The sequence below is a fragment of the Peromyscus californicus genome, unplaced genomic scaffold (assembly GCF_007827085.1).
Source record: "Peromyscus californicus insignis strain IS unplaced genomic scaffold, ASM782708v3 Scaffold_16__1_contigs__length_79575227, whole genome shotgun sequence".
Classification (NCBI taxonomy): Eukaryota; Metazoa; Chordata; class Mammalia; order Rodentia; family Cricetidae; genus Peromyscus; species Peromyscus californicus.
The window spans coordinates 17,674,120-17,685,442 of NW_026294458.1; the positions used below are offsets into that span (position 1 = coordinate 17,674,120).

At 53.8% G+C, this 11,323-nt stretch overlaps 1 protein-coding gene and 1 long non-coding RNA gene across 4 annotated transcripts; one reads left to right on the plus strand and one right to left on the minus strand.

Moving 5' to 3' along the window:
* Positions 1-1,904: 1,904 nt before the first annotated feature.
* Hes1 (hes family bHLH transcription factor 1) lies at positions 1,905-5,387 on the minus strand. Of its 2 annotated transcripts, XM_052740587.1 has the most exons (5): positions 5,276-5,387; positions 4,075-4,237; positions 3,830-3,925; positions 3,447-3,534; positions 1,905-2,827 (listed from the first exon to the last, which is right to left on the minus strand). In XM_052740587.1, the coding sequence occupies exons 2-5, from the start codon at positions 4,180-4,182 to the stop codon at positions 2,277-2,279; spliced, it is 843 nt and encodes a 280-aa protein (XP_052596547.1). In that variant the 5' UTR covers positions 4,183-4,237; positions 5,276-5,387; the 3' UTR covers positions 1,905-2,276. The 2 variants fall into 2 exon arrangements, with proteins under 2 accessions (XP_052596547.1, XP_052596546.1); XM_052740586.1 differs by lacking the exon at positions 5,276-5,387 and having other exon boundaries at positions 4,075-5,073.
* LOC128111981 (uncharacterized) lies at positions 3,448-10,187 on the plus strand. 2 transcript variants are annotated; one of them, XR_008218809.1, is made up of 4 exons: positions 3,448-3,560; positions 3,916-4,062; positions 5,293-5,664; positions 9,591-10,187. It is a non-coding gene; the product is annotated as an uncharacterized LOC128111981 (long non-coding RNA). The 2 variants fall into 2 exon arrangements; XR_008218808.1 differs by lacking the exon at positions 9,591-10,187 and adding an exon at positions 8,408-8,768.
* The last annotated feature ends 1,136 nt before the right edge of the window (positions 10,188-11,323 follow it).

Genomic DNA, 11,323 nt, shown 5'->3' on the forward strand with positions numbered 1-11,323 from the left:
TCCCCCATTGGGACGTAGTCTTTCTTCCAACCCATATAATACTGAAAGGCTTCATTTAATAAATGTAAACCCACATTATGAGTGTGTGTGTGTGGGGGGGCTCTTTTCAAAAGAACAAATGGTGGTTTATTTTTCTCTCACTTTCTTGGCTTCTTCGGATGATGCTGTGTATACTTTGGGTGACATTATTTAATATAGATACATGAAGAAATCGAAATTTTCTTTCCACCCCATCCCCCGCCCCGTAAAATGTTAAAGAACAATGTAAAGGAATTACTTTTTATAAAATTGAGATCATGATGTCTGGATTATTTCTACCAATGAAGCTAAGAACTCTTGGTGGGAACAGAGGACCGGGTTTACCAGATTTTAATATCTGAGTTTGGGATGGGTGTCTTCATGGAGCAATTGTTACTATATTTATGTTTAAACAAAGGGGAAACGAGGGGGGGGGAATGGAATGACAAAGGATGTGTGTTTCTTTGGTAAAGGGTGTCTTGGACACCTTTCTTGTACACAAAATAGGGCAAATAAGGAGCCAAATTTTCAAAACCATCTTTTAAACCCCTCTCTCCAGGGGTCGAAGCTGAAGGTATTGGAAAGAACTGTCTGCTGTCTGTTAGACCAGCCCTGTGGTAGGGCCGTACTCCATCCACACTGGCCTGTGGGAAAGGCTGGAGCCAGGCGGGGGAGAGGTAAGGCTTTTGAAACAAGACAGAAAATCGTTGGCTTTATCTTTGTTAGGAAAGCTTCAAAGATTGATCTCTCCCGCCTCATCCTTCTCCCAGAAGCCGCTGTAGGGAAAGGGGGAGGGGGGTGAGAGGCAGGGGGGTGAGAGGCGGGAGGGCGGGCGGGCGGGCGGGGCGGGGGCTGGGAGGAGGACTGGCCAGCGGTGGGGGAGGAAGGGCGCGCCGGCCAGACCCACAGCGCGGCTGATGTGTCTGGTCTCGCAGGGCTCGTGGTTTTCATTTCCCCAACACCTGGATGCAGTCAAACACCTGGCCAAATCTGACAAAATCTGACAAGCCTTTGTGATGGGATTTGGAAGAAATTCCCTGCAGATCCTGGCACAGTTTAAAGCTGTCCGCTTTGAGTTAGGACTTGTTAAGGAGGGCTGTGTGAGCTGAAACCCGAGAGAACCCTTTTGCTTCTATCTGGAGCCCACATCTTGCCTGGAAATGGGGCATGACCAAGCAAAGGGGTCGCTTGCTGTTTGTATTAAAAGGGGAAAACGGCCTGTGTGCCTGCCAGCGCAGCCCCCACATGCTTTCTTCATTAAAGCCAAGCACGGAAACTGATCAGAAACACATGTCTGCTGTTAATCATCTGGCCCGGGCTCCACTTGGGAGTCTAACTAGCTGTCCCACGGCAGAGGGAATCTGTTGACCTTTTCAGCTTGCTTGAAGAGGGTGCAGAGAGGTAGTTCAAACTTTGTGACGCGGGTGCTAGGGGATGCGTAGCTGCATTTTAGGATAGACTAATGAAGATCCCAACACTCTAAAGGAGGGCTGCAGTGGCTTAGGGGGCTTGTGGTTACCCCAGGGAGTGAGTTGGAGTCGCCCCTATGCCACCTTTCAGAAGGCACAAAATAAGGACTGTTTGCCTTTAAACGCTTTCCCCCCCTTTTTCTTTTTCCTTCCTTCCTCCCTCTCACACCCCCCCCCCAGTCCTTTAAAGAGAAATGACCACAAGTTTATCAGGAAAGCCCCATCAAATGAATTTTCATAAGTTAAGACTTTTTAAAGTTCGTGGAGTGTTGGTGAAAGGTTTGATGGTTTCTGTTTAAAACATTATTATTATTATTATTATTATATTTTAATTCTATTTCTGGGTTCCCAGACTACATGTAATATGAATTTCAAGAGACCCCTTTTACAAATGTTGAAATAATCAGTTCTAAGACATAAAAGCCTTCACTCTTTTATTATACTTTCTCAAATAAACTTCCCCAAAGGAAGATATTTTAAGAGCATTTTCAAACATCTTTGGCATCACATAAAAAAAGAAATCTCGTGTAAAAAACGAAATGTCATCTCAACTTTTATAATACAAAGGCGCAATCCAATATGAACATATAAAATATATACAAATGCAGTGCATGGTCAGTCACTTAATACAGCTCTCTACAAAAAGTAACTTTTTAGAAATTAAAAAAAAGCAACAAAGTAACCACCAAATTATAAAAGTCTTCTCTCCTAATGTCCAAGTTCATTTTTAGTGTCCGTCGGAAGAGAGGTGGGCTAGGGAGTTTAGGGGGGAACAGTGGCCTGAGCCCCTCAGTTCCGCCACGGCCTCCACATGGAGTCCGCAGTGAGCGAGGAACCGCTGGAAGGAGACACTGCGTTAGGACCGACCGAGGTCCCGCTGTTGCTGGTGTAGACCGGGATGACAGGGCCGCTGTGGGCAAAGGCCCCGTTGGGGATGAGGAAGGCAAACTGGCCATCGGGAGCCGGCACCACCTGGAAGCCGCCAAAAACCTTGGCAGCCTCTCCAGCCTGGCTGCCCAACTTGCAGGGTGCGCTGCCGGGAGGGGGCGCCGCGCCCCCGGGGATGGGCACAAGCGGTGGCGGCGGCGCGAACGGCGCGTGCTGGGGGCCGCCGGGTCCTGACGGGGGCGGTGGCGGCGCCTGCAAGGCGGGGTGCGGCTGCCCGGGGTAGGTCATGGCGTTGATCTGGGTCATGCAGTTAGCCAGGTGGCCCAGCAGCCGAGTGCGCACCTCGGTGTTAACGCCCTCACACGTGGACAGGAAGCGGGTCACCTCGTTCATGCACTCGCTGAAGCCGGCGCGGTACTTCCCCAAGACGCTCGGGTCTGTGCTGAGCGCGGCTGCAGGCCAGAAGGAGAAAGGACGGGTCACCGAACAGCCCTGGCCCCGGAGCCTCTGCCTCCCGCCCTGGGAGGTCCCCGCAGCGCGCCTCCGGAACCACCTGGGGTTGGGAGGGTGGGGTAGGCTGAGAACAGCCAGCTCCTTCTCTCTAGGTTGGCGACAAAAGCCCGGGCACTCCCTCCATTTAAACCGATCTCCGCTCCAGATCTGCCACCCCTAGCCCCGCGCGCGACGTGACCTTGGGCAATGCCACCCAAGGCGCCTTCCAAGTCCCACTTCCCCTCCTGCGGCAGGGGCTGGACCGGTGCTAAGCCAGTGACCCCTAGCTTCTATCGAGCCCCAAACCGCCGCAGTCCTAATGTCCTTTCGCCCTCAGCAGCTTCCACTACAGCCAAGCCGCCCACCACCCTCTCGGCTACAACCTCTCCCTCCCTTTCCGGAGCAGTAACAACTTGGGAGTTGTGGCTATAAATAAGACCCAGACCGTGGGAACGCGGAGTGAGCCAAGGCAGTAAAATGTAGCTGAATGCCTCTCACAACCGCGGGCGGAAGTCTGGAAGAAATCACCGCGGGCCGAGAGGGACACCCGCAGAGAGGGGACGCACGCGCGGTCCTCACCGGTCATCTGCGCCCGCTGCAGGTTCCGGAGGTGCTTCACTGTCATTTCCAGAATGTCTGCCTTCTCCAGCTTGGAATGCCGGGAGCTCTACGCAGAGGAAACAAGGGAAGAAAGTGAGACCCCCCCCTTGTCAACTGCCTCCTAGTTCTGAAGGTCCCTAACCCCGCCCGCATGTCCCACATCCCAGGGCCCCGCGGGAGAAGCCCGGACCTCCCTTCTGCCCATAGGGAACGCAATGCTGGCGGGGTAAGATCCTCACACACCAGGCGAAGAGTTTGGTTCTTTGTGCCGGAGAAATATCATTGCATTCGTAGTAATAATAGTAATAATAATAATAACAATAATAATAATAATAATAATAATAAAAGCATTGCTCACTTACATCTTTCTTAAGTGCATCCAAAATCAGTGTTTTCAGCTGGCTCAGACTTTCATTTATTCTCGCTCTTCGCCTCTTCTCCATGATAGGCTTTGATGACTGCAAAGAGGAAAAAAAAAAAGGGTCTGAGTTCCCACGGGATCTGCCATTTCACCCCGAGGTTTTAAGAGGGAAAAGGAAACGGAGCCCCTCTGCGCGCAACCCACTTAATTTCTAGGGGCTTCCGAGAGACACAGGTACTGTCTTACCTTTCTGTGCTCTGAGGCGGTCTTTGGTTTGTCCGGTGTCGTGTTGACACTGGCTGGGGTAGCAGCCACCGGGGACGAGGAATTTTTCTCCATTATATCAGCTGGCATTTTCTTTCCTTTTTTTCTTTCTTCTCAAACCCCAAAGAATTTTATTTTTGGAATCCTTCACGCAAAAAAAAAAAATTTTTTTTTTCTTATGTCCCTTTTACTTGACTTTCATAAGAAAAACTCCTGAGCAGCGGAGGGTTTATTACGTCTTAGGGCTACTTAGTGATCGGTAGCGCTATTCCAGGACCAAGGAGAGAGGTAGACGGGGGATTCCGCTCTTATCAGCACCAGCTCCAGATCCTGTGTGATCCGCAGGCCCTGGCGGCCTCTATATATATCTGGGACTGCACGCGAACGGCTCGTGTGAAACTTCCCAAACTTTCTTTCCCACAGTAACTTTCAGCCAATGGGAGGAGGAGACACGCGGCACCGCTCGTGGACTGCGCCCCCCCATTGGCCGCCAGGCACAAGGTCTGGCGGCCAATGGCGCGCGCCTGAGCCCGGGGCACCGGAGGCTACAACGTCAATCAAAAGGATTTTAACCCTTTGCTAACTCTCTCCTCTGGGCTTTGCTTTAGAGAGGACTTTTCCGCCTCGGTTTTGGTCTAGTCTCTTTTGTGGCCAGGTCTTTGGATTTTATTGTCTTTGCCACGTGCAACAGAGCTACTTTGTATAATAAGTTCACTTGAAAAAAAAATTTTTTTTTGAGAAAATATAGGCTAAGACAGAATTTAGTGATTTAAAAACGGGGGAACTCGCGCAAGGGTGTGTTACTCTAACGTCTTCGTGAATTCCCGCTCTAATTCTGTATGTTCAGGGGAGTGAAAACTGTTCATGCAGAGGGAAAACAGCAATATCCAAACCCCAAAACTAATCACTCCCTTACCCGCCCCTCTCCCCCTCCAAAAAAGAGAAATGCCTTCACAGGCAGGTTTTTCGGAGCAAGGTGGCTTTTGGATGCCTCCCCCCACCCCCACCCCCTTTTCTCATTCCTCTCCTGGGAATGGGGCCTTGGACCTCACGCTTCTCCAGGAAACAATCAGAATAATTTCCTACTGGGCAGAAAGGAAATGGAATTTCAAATGAAAAATGAACAAGAGGGGCTTTGATAGCAATGCCACAGGGGCGCGCGCGCTGCTCCGCCACTCTATACCTTTCTCCCCCCCGCAGGCTCTCCCGGTCGGCCGTACGCGGAGGCGGCGGACGGGGAGTCGGCCTGTCCCCTCCTCACCCTGCGGGCGGCCAAGGCGGCCTCTGCGCCCGGCGCGCGAGCCCTTTAAGAGCTCCTCCACCAGCCGAGCTGCAGTTTGACATCAGCCGGCCGGCGAGGGCGCGCCTGGAGTCGGAGCACGTGCCAGGATGTTTTATTGCCGCCGCGGCTGCGGCCGGACCCAGAGGATGTGTGGTGTGTGTGTGTGCGTGCGTGTGTGCGTGTGTGTGTGTGTGTGCGCGCGCGCGCGCCCCGGGAGCAGGGAGGCGGGGGCCGGCGGCGGGCGGCCGGGAGCGGGGGCCGGCTCTTAGTCCCCGGGAGAAGCCAAGAAGGTAAATAGCAGCTGCTGTGCTCGAGCCTGGGAAAACCCCGCCCCCTGCGCCTGGCCTGGGCTCATTGGCGCGCGCTGCGTGTGGGGGGTGTGTGTGTGTGTGTGTCCGGGGGGCCCCCTCCTCCGGCCCGGGCGAGCCAAGAATCCGTGGGGGTGGCGGGTCGGGAGCCGGGCCCCGCGCTAGCCTCCCCTCCTCCCCAGCCCCCGGCCAAGGTCAGCCCTTCCGGGCAGGAGAGCGCTCGCCCCAGGGTGGCGAGCTGGGAATTCGTCCCCCCACCCCTCCACCCCCCCCCCACCATCACCACCCCAGCCAGGCCGGACTCCGATCTTGGGGTTTGAGCGCGGCCGAAACCTCCCCGGCGACTGCGGCGGCGGCGGCGGGGGCGGGGAGGGGGGAGGGAGGGACCCGGGTGGCCGCCGCGGTCACGAGATGCCTGACCGCACTTAGGAAGCGGCCGGGTCAGCCTCCTGCCTCCGCTCAGCCGCTGCGGTTACAGAGGCTTCGCGCCGCTCGCCCGCCCCTTCCCCCCGGCTCCCTCGCTGCGTCCGGGAGGCCGCCGGCGGGCGGACGGCGGGGACGAGACGGGCGGCTGCGTGCTGCCGGCTGGCCGGGCCGCGCGCCGGGAGGAGTCGCCGCCGCCGCCGCCGCCGCCGCCGGGTGCCACGTGGCGGGCGCCGGGCCGGGAGCGCCAGGGCTCTGGCGGCGGCCTCCCTGGGGGATTTGCCGCACGGCGCGGGCGGCGCGCGCTGCCCCCGGCGGCTGCCTGCCTGCCTCCCCTCCTTGCCTGGCCCCCGATCGTCCGCCCCCTTGCCTCCACCCCTGGTGCCCCCAACCCCTTCGGATTTCCCGCCGCCCTGAACTCGGGGCAGCTCGCGAGCCCAGGCGCGTTCTTTGATCCCCGCCCCCCAGCTTTTCCCGCGTCCGGGAAAGGCCTGGCACACAAGGCGCGCACACTCTGGTTCCTCCCTTCCCCCACCCCCCACCCCCACCCCGAACCCCCACTGAGATAATGTGAATGATTTCTCCAGATCTGGTCCCGGATGAGATGAAGTGGTTCGTTGACTGCATGACCTTGGGCAGCCCCCCCCCCCCCCTTTTATGATGGAAAGCCAGACACTGTTAAACCCGGGGATTACCACGATGAGAGAGAGATACAGTGGCCGCTCCCTTGGAGTAATCTACAACCGACTGCGGAGACGCACAGAACCCGACTTTCTGACCAATGCCTGGGGATTCTGCTTTTTCCCTTTCTCTTGGGGCTTAGATGGTGGGGTTTTTTTTTGGGGGGGGGGGCGCGTCCGGAGGAGTGCCTTCACGGTACGAAGCCACACCTGCATCAGGTGTGGAACCAGACAGAGTGTCCTTAGAAAGCCCGCTGCCGGATACCTGTGTGAGCATGGCTGCCATCTGTGGATTTCCCAGAAGATTCCCCCGGGAGAGCCTTTAAGAGAGGCAGTAGACAGAAGTAAAATGATACAGAGAACCCAGGAGAATTAGTCATACGTGAAGATGTTATGGTAAAGTTCCTGGTGGAGAGGATTTTTGCTTTATACCTCAGAAGAATATGGCTGAGGCGTTGGGAATATGCTGAGTCATGGGGCTGGGTTGGAAGGGAGGACCCATAGCATTTAAGGCACAGATCCCCGGAAACTGAGGTCTTTATGCTGAGTGCATTCAGGGTGTGTGAAGGGGCAAGGAAGAAATCTGAGACCACCACACAAGACCCTTAGACATCCTGCCTTATAAAGGACTCTGAATGCCACAATAGGTCACAGTGGAGAAAAGACACTAGGGATCCATAGAAAGATGACCCTGACGGGTGTCATGCATGAACTACAGGACTTGGAGACAGACCACTTTAAGGGGATCAGACCGGTAGAGATGCTCCCGAGGTTCTGCTCTCTCGTAGGGTTCTATTTTACTCTCTAAGCCTCTTTTCTGCCTCCCAGGACAGCCCTCCTTACCAGTGTGCAGAGAAACCTTCACCTCAGGGCAGCCTGGCTTTGTTCACACTTATTCTCTTGACCCTATGGGGTGGGGGGATGCAGTGTGTGTGTGTGTGTGTGTGTGTGTGTGTGTGTGGACATGCTGGAGAGTGGGCTGTGCCCTATCTTGTCCTGAAGAATTGATAAACAATGCCTTTTTTGTTGCTCTGCAACCTGGACCAATGGAGTAGGACTCTCCTTTCATATTCTAAACAGATGGGAAGGTGGTGATGACAGAGAATTCCCGGGTGCCTTTTCAACAGTGGGGTTTTCCTGGGTTTTTGAAATACTCTTGGTGAAAGGTGATGAACCTGTGCTGTCCCCCTTTCTGCTGTGCCCCCCGACAAACTTCTTAAGCTTCTTAAAAAGCTCCTACTAAGCCGGGCGGTGGTGGCGCACGCCTTTAATCCCAGCACTCGGGAGGCAGAGCCAGGCGGATCTCTGTGAGTTCGAGACCAGCCTGGACTACAGAGTGAGTTCCAGGAAAGGCGCAAAGCTACACAGAGAAACCCTGTCTCGAAAAACCAAAAAAAAAAAAAAAACAACAAAAAAGCTCCTACTAAGTCTCTGATTAAAAAAAACAACAACAACTTCAGCAATCAAACCAAGAATACATTGTCCCAGAATCTCCCGGGAATCAAAGCTTTCCAGGGAGCGTTTTCACCCTATCCAGGTTCCCACCGTCTGTTATGATTGGCTACTGTCTGTTCTGAAGCCCTAATGCACTAACCTGGCCTGCCATTGTCCTTTCTTTCTAGGGCTAAAGTTCCTGGCAGGTGCATAGAGGATGAACAAGTCAGTTAGGGCCTTCCAGCAGCCCCATGGGTCAAAGTGTGGGCCCTGGCCCCCCACTGTGAGTGGCAGCCGCCTTGCTTGCCGACCTTGACCAGATGTCCTCCCTATTCAGATTCCCTGCCGGTTTCCTTCTCACCTAACGTTCTACCGGAGGTTCTTTGTTCCTGTATCCTGCATTTGGTGTAAACAGCATAGATGCAAAAATGTAGCAAACTTCTGCCCTCCGGGGATCCGCCATTGTGCTGTAAGCCTGTATTTAAGGTTTCCTCCCTCTTTCAATAAATGGCATTCGGCTGGCACTTGGCATTCAGCCGTGGCGAATGACTCGCTGTCTCTTGTCCCTTATTTTTTAATCCACAGCCCCTCGCTCGGACATGGTGAACGGTTGGTGATAGCGCGGGCGTTATCCCTACATCAAAGAGTTAATCACAGTTCATTTATTGTCACTTTAGGAGTATTTGCTCTGGTAGAATAAGCAAGTGACTTCACATACACACTTTTAGGTAGAGGGACAGAAGGCCCATGTGACCAAAAATTATACATAAATTTGTGCCTGAGCACTGCTCCTTCCCAATAAGATTGAAAAGCTGTGAAGGCCCTGACTCTTGACTCTGCTACCTGCCAAGAGCGAGGTTGCTTTGCAAATGCACTTACAGATGAGGTTTTAGTCTCCTGGTCAGTGAAGGTATGTCACATTGGTGCCGTCCACCCTCCCAGGGGGGCAGTGAACTCAAAATCCAGAAAGAATTTTTGAACTTGAAAGGTTCCTAGAAACAGTTTTCAGTCATATTCTTCTTTATTCCCAAAGTGGGGGGGGGGCACACGAAATGGGGTGTTTTGAGTGGAGGTCTTTTTGTCCCCAGTGTGATGTCATATCCAATAATCACAACCAGGGGCTGCTCCGTTGTCTGCCTGTGTGACTGAGGGGTGACGTCTCTCACCTGTTTGCTTTTAAAGCATAAAACTAATGTCCGCAGCCTAGGAGAGACTCCCCCTTCCCCCTAGGTTTTTGGGAATGTCTTGTGGGTTTGTTTTAGAGCTAGGGAAAGGGGGGGGGGTGGTATTTTGCCTGAGGACTCAAAGCTTTTTTTTTTTCTCCCTTTTTCCTTCGCATGACTGACTTTCTCACACTCGGATTCCCTGCAGCCTGCCAGAGACTGGGTTGCTGCCTTGCCAAGAGCCATCCTGGTAGGGTTATTGAAAGAGCTTTGAGTAAGTACACACGGGGCGGATCTCTCTCCTCCCCTCGTACCTGCCCTGCACCTGTACAGGGAGCAGCCCCACACATATCACCTGATCACAGCCCTTTCAGACTCCGTGAGAAAAATGAAGCCCGGGAGAGCAGAGACGTGTTTGCCTTTCCTCCGGGGCGGCAGCCAGCTCCTTGCAGCTGGGAGTGTCCAGAGACACTTTCGACATTCCAGGCATCCTGTGCCTGCATGTCTGTCTGTGTGTGCCTCCTGGCGACACCACACCTGAGCCAGAACGAAGCTGGAGATCACTTTCCCTGTGGCCACTCTTCTGCTCCGGCTGCAGGCGGTTGGCTGGCTGGAGACTTCAGGATCCTTTACTGGAATCATCATCATTGTCTTCTCAGATGAGAGTCTTGGAACTAACTCATCACAGAATTCCCGAGCGAGCAGAACTTCTCATCACCTGAACAGTCCCTGAAAAGGAGTTAGAATTTCTTCCTCTATGTGCCCCTTTATTTCTAGCAGGTGTCTAATAAATATTTCCCAAATGAACAAATGCACCACTTTCTTACCCAGGGAGGGTCCACGGCTTTCATCTGAGCCAGATTCTGTGACCAGAAAGGTTTAGGCAATCCGTGTCTCCTAGTGGCTACCTTACCCTCCAGAGAGGGAAGGGGCCGGTTAGAGAAGGCACAGGAATGTAAGGCTTGGGATGGGGTGAGCAGAGCCATCGCCCAGGCCCTTCCCACTGGGGCAGTGCTGTGGTCCTCACATTGTTTTAGGGCAGGATTTACAGAGTTTCAGTCAGCAGCCAGAGCCTGCATTTGAAAGTAGGGACATTAATAATGGGTTTTCATTTCTGCAGCGTCGTCTTCCTAAGCGGCTCCCTGCCTCCCCCCCCCCCCCCCCATGTTTAGATGGAGAAAGGGAAGAGAAGGTTCGGGAATGCTTGGAACAAATGTTTGGTTGCCACGCAAAGGCACTGGAAACCACTGCAAGGCTGCATTCCATCTTTGATAAAAATAAGTTGCCACTTCTGAACAAAACGCCTGCTTGATGCCTGGCCAAGCCCAGCCGGTACTAGGAGAAGTCGGGTGGGGGGTGGGAAGCAGGCTTTCAACATTGGCTAATAGCCTGTAATGCTCCCCCGCCCCCTAACACTCACTGGAGCCAGTGAGACCAAGGGAATGTGCACTTCTCTAATGGGCTCTGAAGGAGGGTGGCTGCCAAGAAGGCCCTTCTCAGCAGGGTGGGGGTGGGGTGCCTATGGTCTGCTCAACTTTCCCTCTAGGCTGGGCCACAGGGGCATGGGGAGGCCCTAAATGCACTCATAGCCAGGAGCCTCACCTCGCAGCCAGGCCTCTGTGAGGCAAGCCTGCAGGTCCAGGGGTGAGGAGGCCATTCCCAGACACCATGGGATGCTACCTCAGGACACAGGGCATGAAAGGTTCCAGCTGGGTTAATGGCTGAGGCTTGTGAGGACAGGCCCAAGGCTTAGGAATGTGGGGGTGAAGCTGGGGCCCTAAAAACTCAGGGTATGCAATTATTTGGCTTGCAAATAAGCCACTCAAATGGTGACATCAAACCAAATCTCTCTAAAATTCGAAACCAAAATAAATATAGCGGCCCAGAAAAATGAACTGAGCAAAATTCAAGACTGAAAATGATGTAAATGAGGCCTGGTGG